This window comes from Ursus maritimus, unplaced genomic scaffold (genome assembly GCF_017311325.1).
Source record: "Ursus maritimus isolate PB19 unplaced genomic scaffold, ASM1731132v1 scaffold_14, whole genome shotgun sequence".
Taxonomy (NCBI): Eukaryota; Metazoa; Chordata; class Mammalia; order Carnivora; family Ursidae; genus Ursus; species Ursus maritimus.
The window spans coordinates 35,763,469-35,777,659 of record NW_024423786.1 but is presented as its reverse complement, the minus strand read 5'-3'; the positions used below and the strand labels follow the sequence as shown (position 1 = coordinate 35,777,659).

General features: G+C 42.8%; 1 protein-coding gene and 1 long non-coding RNA gene across 2 annotated transcripts; one reads left to right on the top strand and one right to left on the bottom strand.

Moving 5' to 3' along the window:
* Positions 1–3,213: 3,213 nt before the first annotated feature.
* Positions 3,214–10,064, bottom strand: SELENOK (selenoprotein K). Its single transcript, XM_008703654.2, has 4 exons — positions 9,908–10,064; positions 5,570–5,660; positions 4,098–4,181; positions 3,214–3,304 (listed from the first exon to the last, which is right to left on the bottom strand). Exons 1-4 carry the CDS (start codon positions 9,924–9,926, stop codon positions 3,214–3,216), a joined length of 285 nt encoding a protein of 94 aa, XP_008701876.2. The 5' UTR covers positions 9,927–10,064.
* A 141-nt stretch (positions 10,065–10,205) lies between these two features.
* LOC103674736 lies at positions 10,206–12,843 on the top strand. The gene is made up of 4 exons (XR_571702.2): positions 10,206–10,353; positions 10,609–10,706; positions 10,879–10,913; positions 12,805–12,843. It is a non-coding gene; the product is annotated as an uncharacterized LOC103674736 (long non-coding RNA).
* The last annotated feature ends 1,348 nt before the right edge of the window (positions 12,844–14,191 follow it).

The window sequence follows — 14,191 nt, the reverse complement described above, 5'->3', positions numbered from 1 at the left end:
CCGGGCAGTCGCCCGGGAGACTTCCGGGAAGACGGAGGGGCGGAGCCGCCCGGAGGAGGAGGACGGGGCGGGGGTGGGGCGTGGATGGGTGGATGTTGCTGTGATTGGTCCTGGCAGTAGCATGCCCACAGCTGACTTGTTTTTATTTTGAGCGCTTACGGAGGAGCAGCAGGTACCAGCCGGCGCTTCGCTCACACCTGCCTGTTCCTGGCTTCCCAGACCCCGTACATACTCCTAGTTCTCGTACTGTGCTGGTTATGCTCAGTACAGCCTCTGACGTTAAGGAGTTCTTGAGTTAGGGCGCCTTACTCCACACCCCTTGGATGACTTTATCCAGTTTCATGGATTTACATATGAAGATAACTCCCAAATACGTGATTCCAGTCTGGAAGTCTCCCTGAGATCCAGACTGATAACCAACTGCCCATTTGGTATCTCCATTTGGATGTCCACAAGGCACTGCAAATTTAAATGAGCCCAAACTGGAACTCTTGATCCGCCCTCCCCCCTACCCCAAACCCTACTGCCACTTTCACCATCTCAGTAAATACGTTTGATTCTTCAGTTGTCCGAACTATCGGCAAATTCTGTAGTCGTCAAAATATATCTTCAATGAATCCACTTCTCCATTCCTACTGCTACGACTTAGCCCAAACTACTATCATCTCACCTGGACTACAACAGCCTCTTAAACCAACACCGTACTTGTCCTCCTGCAGTCTGTTCCTAATTCGGTTGCCCAAGTGTCAAGTTTTAAAGCATGTAGTTAAGACAACCAGTACTATACACCCAGCACTCCATTTAATAACACCAATGAGTTATCTCAAAAATTAAACCCATGCTTTACTGTTTCCCCTTGCTCATGGAACAGAATCTAAACTAATCATAGCCTAGAAAGCCATTCCTAATCCAGTCCCTGCTACATCTCTAAATTCACTTCATCTCTCTCCTTCTGTTGGCATTTCCAGTGACACATTCTCTCAGCTTCTCAGACATGCCAAGCCCTTCCCATCATTGAGCCATCACTCACATTGCCCCCCTTGCCTTGGGTGTTCTTCCCTCAGCTGGCTCATTCTCGGCCTGTCTCAACTCCAATGTCACCTCAGAGAAGCCTCCCCGTTATCTTATCATCGAAGCAGTAATTAGGTCTGTACTTAACTTGCCAGCTGTTTCCCACACGACAAAGTAGGCTCTGTGAGGAGGAACTTTGTCTTATTCACCACTGTTATCTTCAGCACATAGTAGGCGTCCAATAAGCATTTGTGGATTAAATACTGCTGAATGAAGAATCCCTTGAAGTAGGAATTTAATCCCCACTTCACAGATGAGTACACTGGGATAGAATGACATAACTTACTCAAGAGCATAAGCTACTGAGCAGCAAAGACAAGATTCGAACACAAGAGGCTACTTTCTGCCCTACAGGGGTCTACCTCATGTTCAGAGTGAGAGAGCTAAATATTGGAGGCAGTCAGGACTATAGAATAGTCCTAAGAAGTGTCCTGCAGAGGAGTTGGGGGGAAGGGCGGGGATCATGAATCACACGGACAGAGAAGCCATCATGTCCTTGAGACTCTGCCCAGGTCCTCCCTATTTCAGCCTTAGGTAATCTGACAGAATGACTCTGCCATTCACTAGCCATATAATCACAGAACTTTGCTGATCCCTTGTATGTTACCTGTGTAATGCAATTATCATCTACCTACTGTAGTGTGTCAGAATTAATATGTAAAAGATGTCGGACACACTTGAGTGATCACTAAACTGTCTCTATTATCCTTAACCTGAAAATCGTCTTATAATTTCCCCTTTCCTTATGTTTGAAGATAAGTATCTCATGTCACTACATCTCCATCTCTTGGCAAAGAGGGTTGAATAAATACTTCCAAATAAATGTAAGGGCACCTCAGCAGCTCAGTCGGTTAAGCATCTGCCTTCAGCTCAGGTCATGATCTTGGGGTCCTGGGGTTGAGCCCCATGTTAGGCTCCCTGCTCAGTGGGGAGTCTGCTTCTTCCTCTGTACCACCCACCACCTGCTTGTGTGCTCACTCACCCTCTCAAATAAAACTTAAAAAAAAAAAATGCTTTTACCTGAACACTTTGGTTCAAAGACTGTTAAACGCAAAGCAAAATTATCTGTATTATTCATTTTTCCAACAGATATTTCAGTGCCTATTACGTATAGTCACTGTTCAAAGCACTGGGGTAAAAAAGACAAAATCCCTAACCTCATAGAGCTTCCATTCTAGTGAAAGAATATGAGAGTTACCAACTATTCATGGGGGTGAAGGCTAACAGGCAGTATCTTAAGCAATGATTTAGAATTCAAATTTGTCAAGATAACACAAAAGTCTACGATTTTAAAGACCACCTAGCCAATCTTCATTTTGTAGCTCAGGTGTGTTGGTTACAACTTTATAATTACCCTGATAGTTAGATTTGGTAGTAAATCCGATTCACAGGACAAATATGTTTCAAGATAAAATTGTATGCATACTACTGGAATAAAAACAATGTGATTTATTTATAAATGAGAACAAATTAGCAACGAATACTATTTCAGAAGTTAAAAAGGTGACACTTATTGTCCTGAATACACAACCTTTTATTTTTCTTCAAATCTGGAGTTCTGAATTATACAAAGATGAGAAGTCAAGTTTTGTAACCTAAAAATATTTACTTATTAAAACTATATTAATACGTTCATAAACTATACAAAAAAGATGAGACAAACATGTGCATTTATAGAACTGCATGTCAGTCATGCCAGATCCCTGGGGAGGGAATTCCCAGCACAACCTCATTCGTCTGTGAGGACACAGAGCAATCCTTGTTCAGGCATACACATTCAATTCCTTGTCCAGCATGGTCAGCGCTCTATTTCTTCATGGTTTCCCTCTGTTATGAATGTGCATGTCCAGTTGTCTGCTTCTTAGAGCAGACATTTACCTAAAAGAAAGTGTTATATCATTTACTAGTTATTTTAATTTAGATCTGCACCATAAAAATCCAACAATCATTTTTTAAAGCCTTTTTTCAAAAGACACTTTGATAATAAAATTCAATAAGTTTTTCAAGGGTTAAGATATACATGTTCTTCCAAATAACATGTCTGAATAATAACAAAATATTGGGTAACTTTTCCTAAAGAAAACTTCCCTAAGAAGATATTTTCAAAATGAAAATCTCTGCAGAGTAATTTCAGATTTTAAGTTACCTTCCTCATCCACCAGCCATTGGAGGAGGACTAGGGCCACGTAGATGATTAATTCGACCCATTCTTCTGGGAGGGTTGCCTGGTGGCCTAATAAAAGAAAATTTTAATTTCTACTGTTTAGTAGACATCAAGTGGTTCCTTTCAAACACTCAACTAGACCCTTTGCTTTATCTAAAATAGGAACTACCAATTAGGTCAAGAGTTGAGAAAATTCAAATACTTACAGGGACCAGACACTTAATGCACTGAGAAAAGTGAGTCAAGCAAGGAATTGTGAGGACCTTAACAGTACTTCCTGTAAATAAATGCCCAACTGAAACCCAGCTCCATGGAAATGCAAGCCCAACCCCGTGCTGCTTGATCTTCTCTGGTTTTCTTTAGCAGTAGGAATCCAGATTCTAAAGTGAAATCTCTAGATTTAATGGTGGTTATCAGTTTTCAGTCTCTATTTAAGACTTTTCCTATAGGACATTTGATAAACATTTTAGCTTTGTCAAATTGACTCTAATTATCAAATCAGAGGCAACTTGACTTTATTTACAGTAATGCATTAATTTTGTGAAACAGAATTTAAACCTTTTATTTCCATTAGCCTATGTCTATCCATCTATAATATTTAACTTAATTAAAATTACAGAGTGGTAAAAATATCTATTATCAATTTAAGGGGCGCCTGGGTGGCACAGCGGTTAAGCGTCTGCCTTCGGCTCAGGGCGTGATCCCCGGCGTTATGGGATCTAGCCCCACATCAGGTTCCTCCGCTATGAGCCTGCTTCTTCCTCTCCCACTCCTCCTGCTTGTGTTCCCTCTCTCGCTGGCTGTCTCTATCTCTGTCAAATAAATAAACAAAATCTTTAAAAAAAAAAAAAAAAAGCTATACCCTCTTCCATCATCATATCTGGAATCAGAGGAGTTTCCATAGCCTCTTCTCTTTTTCACATCTTGCTGAAGCAGTGTCTTGAAACTGAAACAAGGGGCAAAAAACAAAAATACCACTTTCAACATTATAAAATGTATTTCCATAGTCTCAGTTATGTTTGTGAGCAGATGTCTACACCAACTTAGTTCCAACCTCACATTTCTCGAAGCCAACTGGACAACACCATGTAGCACATGTCTATACAGGTGCTATGTTCTGGGCCAAAGTCACCATTCCTTGTCTTTCTTACATGCTCATAACTCTCCCTGACAGTGTCTAGGAATGACTCTGAAACCAAAGCCATCCCCAACTTCCTTCCTCCACTCTATCAGCTGAAAGGCCTCAGAGTCTGTTTTTACAGCATTGCACATTTATTTCCCCCACATTTCTCCTGCCAACAGCCTACCTAATGTTACCTTGCTGAGGGAAAAGCCTAGGATGGTGTGCCAGAGGCACAGGGCTTCTAGGAATCCATCTGAATGGAATTTTCTTTACTTGTGGAGGGGGAAGAATTTAAGTTAAAACAATATTTTTAAAAAAACAATAGGGAGTAAGTAGGTAAATATGTGAGACTTTAAGGAAGTTTTGCACTGGGGAATGTAAGGCCCCTCTGTCCCACTGTATTTTTCTCCAGAACCATCTCTTCCATTTTTCCCCCCGTTCTACTTATGCTACATGCAGCCATCAGATTAATCTTTTTAAATCACAGCAACAATCCAATTAAGTATAAAGATCACAGTCTGCTATTCAAACTTCTCTGCCATCTTTCCTGTGTTTCTTCCACCTGGAGTAACTTCCTCTGATGTCCACCTCCCACAATCATGCCCAGCCCAATACCCACTGTAATACGAATTAAAGTCAATAAAGGGAGGGGCAGTCTCCCACATCTCTGCATCATTGCAGTTCTCTGCCATGTGACATTCAAATATATATATATATATATTCTCAAACTTAGCATGAGTAAGACTAGTTAACAGTTTTCACAAAACAAACACCATGGGAAAGACCAAAAGATTCATTTAACTAAGAATTGCTTGAAATCATGGTAAAGTTTAAATCTTCATCTCCTGCATCAATTCCAACAATTTTAAAAAAACTGCACATACACACTAAAGCTGAAACAGCAAGAGAAAGTGAGTCACTGTCATTTGGCATTAAAATAGGGAGGCCTGGCTCCATAGATGCAGACTGAAATGATTACCACCAAGGCTAAGCCACAGCCAAGCTACGTAACTCAACTATCATATTCATACTTGTCAGATGTTTGGGGCAGCTTTACCACCACAAAAGTCTTCATTTCCCTTAGCAAATCTAATTAAAAAAAAAAAAAAATTAACTGTTTTGGAAAAGCTCAGTTTAAGAACCTCACCATAATGTACCTAATGTACTTCTGTTAAATTATAAGGGCTATTAAGAGCACTGGTAACACTTACAACAAAACCACGAACTCTGCTATTCCCCAGAAGAAATCTGTTATCAAAGATAATCTCCATGGGGACTGACTCCGGCTGTCCAACACTTGTCCTACAGACAAGAAAAAAGAAACTTCAGTTAGTACTACAAATCCCTGACACGAGATGTATTACAATTAATCACTTAGGGAACCATAAAACTCAGTTTTCAACTTGCTCACTATTCCAGATGGCCAACACAAGGAAAGATTTTTAGGTGTGCATCCTTCTAAAGAAGGGTTCAGGGAAGTAAAGCTCTATGACGTAGGCGTCATTCTTTCAGTATGTCAAATGTTTTCCTATGTTCCTAATTTGGTGACAATTCAAGTATTTTTTTTTTCTTTTTAAATTGCGGTAAAATATACATTAAAAAATTCCCATTTTAACCATTTTTTAAAAAGATTTTATTTATGTATTTGACAGAATAGAGACAGCCAGCGAGAGAGAGAACATAAGCAGGGGGGAATGGGAGAGGAAGAAGCAGGTTCCCAGCGGAGGAGCCTGATGTGGGGCTCGATCCCATAACGCTGGGATCACGCCCTGAGCCGAAGGCAGACGCTTAACGACTGCGCCCCCCAGGCGCCCCCCATTTTAACCAATTTTAAGTGTACAGGTCTACGGCATTAAGTACATTGACACTGTTGTAAACCATCACCTTTATCCATCTCCAGAACTTCTTTTTATCTTCCCCCAACTGAAACTCTGTACCCATTCAAAGCTAACTCCCCTCTTCTCCCTTCCCCTATTTCCTGGCAACCACCCTTTTACTTTGTCTCTATTTGACTGCTCTAGGAACCTCATATGAGGAATCATACAGTATGCTTACTTGATGACAGGCTTAGGTCTTCTTGTCTCATCCACGTTGTAGATGTGTCAAACTTCCCTCTTTTTTAAGGCTGGCTAATATTCCCTCGTGTGTATATACACAACATTTTGTTTATGCATACATCTGTTGCTGGACACTTGGGTTGCTTCTACCCACTGGCTGTGAAGTATGACAGTAAGTCATGCTATGAAGCACGAATCTCTGTTTATTCAAGTATTTTGAGGAAACAAATGGAATGAGTGAATATAAAAGAATATTCACACCACTTGCACTTCCCTAAATGTGAAAATATTTCTTTTCACCTGCAAAGTCTCTTTCCTGTATAAAAAAAGTTGTTTATATACACTTTTAAAAATCCTTACAATTATGCTAAAACTTCCATAAATCAAGAGAGTCTGGGTGTTCTAAGTACTGAAGAGAATTTGCCTTGTTCATTAAAATAACCACTATTTTTCTGTAATTCCACTGTAATGGGATGCTGTTGATTGTAATTATGGATTCGGTTTTTTTTTTTTTTTTAAGATTTATTTACTTGAGACAGAGAGGGAGAGAGGGGGAGAGAGCACATGCACACACTGGGGGGGCAGGCAGAAGGGACAGAGGAACAAGCAGACTCCCCACTAAGCAGGGAGCCCAACGCTGGGCTCAATCCCAGGACCCCGAGATCATGACCTGAGCTGATTTTAAGAGCCGGATGCCTAACTGACTGAGCCACCCAGGCGCCCCTATGGACTCCAGCTTTATCTTAAGCACAAATGAGGATCTGTTTTTCAAACCACTAAATAATGGAAGCTACAACATGAAGTTAATGCTCTAGAGTTTTTCTGCCTTGAGAATTAAGAGGTCAGAATATTTTGGGAGAAGAGCTGTCAACCACCTCTCCTCTCCACTTTCTCAAAGGCTTCACCACACACTCACCTCCACCCCCTCAGTCAGGGTCTACAATTCCTCTTTCTTTGACTGCCTTACTTTCAAAGAGCCACTTGGACCTGAGCTCTCAATAGAGCTATTGACAAAAAAGGGATACACTTCAAGACAGAGCGTGGGTGACACGCGTGGTTCTGCCTCTTACTAGCTCTGCTTCATTGGCTGATGCGATATTTTCCTGCTCTGAGAAAAAGTATTCCAAGGCTAGTCATCATTTAGGATTGCTGAAGAAAAAGTCACGTGACAAAAATGTTTCATCAACTGTGAAGTGCTGATCAATTCCACCCTTCCAAAAGAGACCTAACTAGAACACATCAATTCCTTCTTTGTGACTCTGAAGAAACTTTTGTGTGCACTTGCATTGTTCTGTCTTGCTTTTAGCACTTTTCCCTCCTACTTTCGGAAGGCAGAAACCTCCCCTTCCAATATCTACAGAGGAAAATAAGTTGCTTGGATGTAACTGGCATTTCTCCACTATAAAAGTGAGATAAAGGCCTAATAGGACCTTTATGTTATTCATGTGGATCCCCCATTGAGTAAGAGACAAGGAGGCTAGGTCAGGAGATAGGTGGGGGGCTACTGCATCAGGCTCAAAAAATTACAAAAATGTGGAGGTATAAGGAAACCAGAGATAAGGGAACAAACCAGACCATCCTGCCCTAGGTGTCAGAGGTGGGGTCTTGTTGTAACAGCTGCTTGTGACCAACAAAGAATTACTGGACCCTAAAAAGGAAGTAAGCCATTGAAGATATTATCACTAGTCCTTACTCAATGGTGCTATCAACAGAGATGTTAAAAGGATTTAAGTTGCCTGGTTAGCTTTCTATAAAAGACCAACCCTGGAGGCCCTCAGTAGCAGCCCTGTCCCGGCCCTCTCACTCCTGAGAGCTTTTTCTGTATCCTCACTTAAAAAACTCTATCGCTGGGGCGCCTGGGTGGCTCAGTCGTTAAGCGTCTGCCTTCCACTCAGGGCGTGATCCTGGCGTTCTCGGATGGAGCCCAAGTCAGGCTCCTCCGCTGGGAGCCTGCTTCTTCCTCTCCCACTTCCCCTGCTTGCGTTCCCTCTCTCGCTGGCTGGCTCTCTCTCTGTCGAATGAATAAATAAAAATCTTTAAAATACTCTATCGCTTTACTCACTCTTTGTCCGAGAGATTCATTTTTCAACTTGGTGAGACAAGAACCTCACTCTGCCACTTCACTATGACAATGCATACACAGGAAGACATACTAAAAAGAATTACTCAATAATGCATAAATAGAAGCTGCCAGCCTTACCCACAAAGGATGTAACAAGTGCCCCAAATAAGAAACTTTTATGCTTTTGTGTAGTGTCCATCAACCTACTTGTTTAAAAGATTTTTAATTGGACGAGGATAAGGGGAGACATTCTGAAGTGCAGAGAAATGCAAAGTGCACTCAGAAGACTTCTCACTCATCACCTTAATCCTCTCTGAAGATAAACAGATGATTCAAATACAACAAGCACCTAGCTCCAATAATCCTATTCATACAGATTGCCAATCAAGGCATTGATTCCAGCTGAGTCAAACAGGTGGGCAGTTTTGGCACTGGTCTGACCCAGTCATATTGTGTCGTCCTTTCCCAGACAGGTGGGGGTTTTTTGTTTGTTTTTTGTTTTTTTAAGATTTATTTATTTGGAGAGAGAGAGGGCGAGCGAGCAGGGAGTAGGAGCAAAGGGAGCGAGAATTCCAAGCCGACTCCCCCATTGAGCGCGGAGCCCCCGATGGGGCAGATCCCACCACCCCCAGATCATGACCTGAGCCAAACCAAGTGTCCGATAATGCTCAACCGACTGAGCCACCCAGGCACCGCCACACACTTTCTTTGTGGAGTCACTGAATTAAGTCACTCTCAGATTCTCTCCAGGAAGTTACCTTGTTCCTACAGGGGGCGGTGCTTCTTCCTGTGCCCCCTGGAATTAGGGCAAAAAAATTACGTGTATGACTAGCTACCTACTCCTGGGGGCGAGGGAGGGGGAAGGGAAGCCTATCCTACGTATTTAATTCTCCTTATACGTTACAGAGAAAGACCGTCTAGTCGATAACAGCAAGGACGCTGACAACAGTCACCCCGCTCGGAACCCGACTGAACCATTAACTACCTTAGTGATGCTAGGCAACCCACTGGACCTAGCCGCGCTTCAGAATCTCCGCCCCTAAAACGGGATAACAACTGCCTGAACAGGGATGCTGTAGAGACTGAATGGGTTGATAGCGAAAAAGTTAAAACAGCGCCCCAGACACAGGCGCTACGCAGACAGACGGTGTTAACCCTATTGTCATCACTAGCTAAGGACACGGGCGCCCGAGAGCAAAGACCACGTTGGCAACACCCACAATCAGAAGGTGGGCGAGGGCGCCGGGCGGCCAACACCGTCGTCACCACCGGGACCTCGGCCCCCGCCTACGGGCTCAGGGACGCTCGGCTGACGCGGCGAAGGACCGACCGACTACGCGAAAGCCGCGCAGAGCCGGCGAGAGAGGATGGAAGAAACCCAGGTCCGGCCTCCCAGGCCAGCGGCCGCCCCCGAAGACACTTCAACTCACCGTTCGAGATGTAAACCATCTTCGCCCCTTGTTCCAAGCTGCCGGAGCGACTGAGGGGCTTTGCCCCTCTCGGCCTCGGTACCGCCCTCTGCGCCCCGCCCTTGAACGTCACAGACCACGGTTAGACCAACCGGCGACGGAGAAAGGAGGTGGATGGAACCCATTGGCTGCTGGGAGGGACACGCACACGACTGCCGTTTTTTGCGTCGTCACGCTGGCGACTTCCCGTAGAGCGAGGGCTGCTGGGCCGGTGACCGGAAGTGACGTTTGGGATTTAACCCGTAAGCGCGCGCTTGCTTCTCTCCTTTTGGTGTTGAGCTTGAAGAGTTTTCTAGTTGCTTGATGGGCCCAGCGTCGGGAAGGCGAAGCTCTGCATGTGCAATGTCTTGAAGAAGTGCTGGCAGGAGGAAGTCCTGAAAATATTCCAGAAGTGGTGTTATTTGAGGGTGTGTAGGGCAGTGCCTTCGGCTGAGGCGGTGACCAAACCCTTAGGAGCTTTATTGTCCTGTTTTAGGAATGCACAGACACCCTCTAGATGTGTTCATCCTTTGTAAAACCAGTGTTTCTGCTCTTGGTTCACCAGAAGCGAATGGAATTATTAGATCTTGTCAGGCAACCGTGAAAAATAAATCTGTAGGGCGAGACCGTTCTGTTATTGTTTTTTATTGATGGCCGCATGTTGATCTCATTCCTGTCTCAAGGCCTTTGTACTTGGCTGTCCTACGCGAAGTCCTAATGGCTGTGACCCTCCCTTCCCCGCCAAGTCCCGAGTGCTCAAGCCGGGTGTCAGCTTGAAAAGGTTACATTTTGCACTTAATAGTGTTGGTTAAGATTTTAAGTATGTCTTAGAACATTTAATTTAATGCTGACTTTTGGGGGAGCATTAATGTGACTGCTAGAAAATTTAAAATTACATATTTGGCTTATATTTATGGTTCACATTATATTTCTTTTGTATGCTGCTGGTCTAGAATGAAGATACTGGCCTGGCACAGAAAGGCTCTAAGTAAGTATTTGTTGACTAAATGAATGAATGGTCTTAATACTTGCTAATATTTTAGTATGTGTGCTGCCAATGTCAGCATGATAATGAATGATACTTACACAGGCTTTACTATGTGTCAGACACTGTTCTATGCACTTTCCATGTATTAGTTCATTTAATCCTTACAATAACAATAATGATAGCTAACATTTATACAGCACTTACCCTGCGCCATGCAATATTGTAAGTGCTTTTTGTGTATTATTAATTCATTTAAACTTCAACCTTATCAAATGGGTTCTACTATTATTCCCATTTTACAGGTGAGGAAACCGAGGCATAAATAGCTCAAGTGACTTCCCCAGGTCACGCAGCTAGTTCAAGAAGCAAAGCAGAGGTTAAGCCCAAGAGTGTGGCTCTATAGTTTGTGCTCGACTCCTGTACCATACTATCTCTCCACTCAGTAACAGTTACTAAAACACTAGTACTCAGCATAGAAGGGGAGGTGGTTTCTGGAGATTGAATCTATCTCAGTTTTCTCCAAGTTGCAAAATAACTTCCCCTAGTTTTTCTTTTCTAGACATCCCAATGGATAAAATTCCCCTAAGCATCAAAGTTAATGGTCTTCCCATCTCTGCACCAATCCCTTGGCCAGAGGGATGGGCTATTGTGAAAGACAGCTACCTCAGGAGCTGGAGTCAATCCCACTTAAACCACATGGTTTGGGAGTTGAAGAGGGGTAGTGTTTACCACAAGGTTGCATCAAAACAACGAGATGCCCTCAATACTGCCTCTAGGGAACATGGAAATTACTTGGCATTTATATTCATTATGAACCTTTTATGTGTTGGTACTTACAGTTATTGCCTGGTATTCTTTATTGCATTCAGGCTCAGAAATCTTAGTTCTTTAATTGTCTTATTTTTTTATCATTAAAAGCAGATTTTTAATATTTTTAGGCTTGTATTCCCTAGTACAAAAAATATTGCTTTTAGGGCGCCTGGGTAGCGCAGTCGTTAAAGCGTCTGCCTTCGGCTCAGGGCGTGATCCTGGCGTTCCGGGATCGAGTCCCACATCGGGCTCCTCCGCTGGGAGCCTGCTTCTTCCTCTCCCACTCCCCCTGCTTGTGTTCCCTCTCTCGCTGGCTGTCTCTGTCAAATAAATAAATAAATAAAATCTTTAAAAAAAAAAAAAAAATATTGCTTTTAAGCCTTATCTCTAGATCCCGAAATATGGAGTAAAGAAATAGAAATGTACATGCTATTACTATGTTTATAAGTCTCAAGATAACATTGACTTTTATGTTTGGAAAAATTAGGGTAGAGATATGTGCCCATTGATTTTAAGGAACATATGATTCATTATTCTTATTCACTAAATGGCTCAGAGCAGAGCATTTAACAATAGTCCTTAGATCTGTTTTAGTTTTGATGTGATACCTGAGCAGGGCACCGGGGTAGCTCAGTGGATTAAACGTCTGCCTTGGGCTCAGGTCGTGACCTGGGACCCAGCCCTGAGCCCCTGTCAGGCTCCCTGCTCAGTGGGGAGTCTGCTGCTCCCTCTGCTTCTGCCTCTCCCCCGCTTGTGCACGCACTTGCTCGTTCGCTCTCTCTCTCAAATAAAATCTTTTAAAAAATAATGTGATACCTGAGCATGATATAAGAACTCAAAAGATACAAATGGATATTCCATGAAGAATATGTCTCTCTTCTTCCCCTGTAACTCAGGATGCTAAACTTCGATCCTGTAGTTTAGTGAGGTTGTTGTAAGCACTGCTTGGCAAATTCCTCTTGGGCAATAGTAACCTTCATGACAGACTCACGTCTCTCAAGTTCACCATCGTTTGGATCTTTACCAAGCAATTCCTCACTCACATATTAGCTCTCTGATGTTTTGAAAATGTCTTTTCTAGGGGCGCCTGGGTGGCGTAATCGTTATGCGTCTGCCTTCGGCTCAGGGCATGATCCCAACGTTCTGGGATCGAGCCCCATATCAGGCTCCTCCGCTGGGAGCCTGCTTCTTCCTCTCCCACTCCCCCCTGCTTATGTTCTCTCTCTCACTGTCTGTCTGTCTCTGTCAAATAAATAAATAAAATCTTAAAAAAAAAAAAAAAGAAAGAAAGAAAATGTCTTTTTCTTATTATTTTGGCCAGATTCTTTTTAGTTGTCCTCTGAAGGAATTCCATAGCAAACTACTTAATCCTCCATAGCAGAAGTGGAAGTTGATGCATTTATTTAACCAAATCAAAGTGCCAGTTTAGGTTAAGTCTTGAACAGTGCTTTGCCTTTGGCTTTAACAATTCTGTTACGTATGTATAAAAAATTTTTCCACAACAACTGTTTTCCTAATATAGTCAAAATACATTATTTCTTGTGAGCAGAAAGGGTCATTATAAATAGTAAGTTTAAAATGTGTGGGTGATTAAAAAAATTATTTTGCCAATAAACATTCTGCTTTTAATCTTTCTACAACCAAACAGATAAATAAAGCCATACTTTGGTTTGACTTCTTGGTTCCTTTATTGGCAGGTTCATTGAAAAAGGGTTTATTTTATAGGCTCTTAAGGGAAATTTCTTTACGGCCCAGTGACGAGTGTTCCTTGGAAAGACTGTTAGCCAGGCTCAAAAGAATACTGGAGGAGGTTGCTGTCACATCGACTTGGTGGCCAGACAGGCTATTGCTGATGCCTCAACATCATTTTTCCTTATTAATTACATAAACACAGCAGCTTGGTTAGTATCACCCAAGGTCAAAGACGGCTCTTCACTTCACAACTTCACCTTCACAGTGATCAGTAATCCATCTCTTTTGCTATGAAACCCTAACTTGTTTTTGATGGGAAGTATGGAACAGAGACTCTGAAAATGGAATCTGGCAACTGAAGAAGTGTTGCTTGATATTATTTTCTCATTTCATTTTGAACGTATTTAGCTTCTCCTTAGTGGCACCCAGTCTTTCACGTTCAGACTGAGACATTTCACAAGTGTGCCGGAGACCATATGCCCAGAAAAGTAGAGAAGCAAGTGGAAATGGATAGAGTCACCTTGGGTTGCTGACCTGTTTGATCTCTGCAGTTCCTGTGCCACAGTCAGCTGGCTGGCACGGGAGCAGAGCAGTTGTAGGGGCTGCCAACAGGGCTGGCACACGAGATAGAAGGGCCGTTGCTCAGGCATAATTACAGCTGCAGCAGAAGTGGCAACACAAACAGTTCACACGGGGACTGAATAGGCTAACCAGGTACCCGGGAGTTCAGCTTTGGGACCGTTCTTGCACAGGGAAGCCACCCAGAATAGGACTCT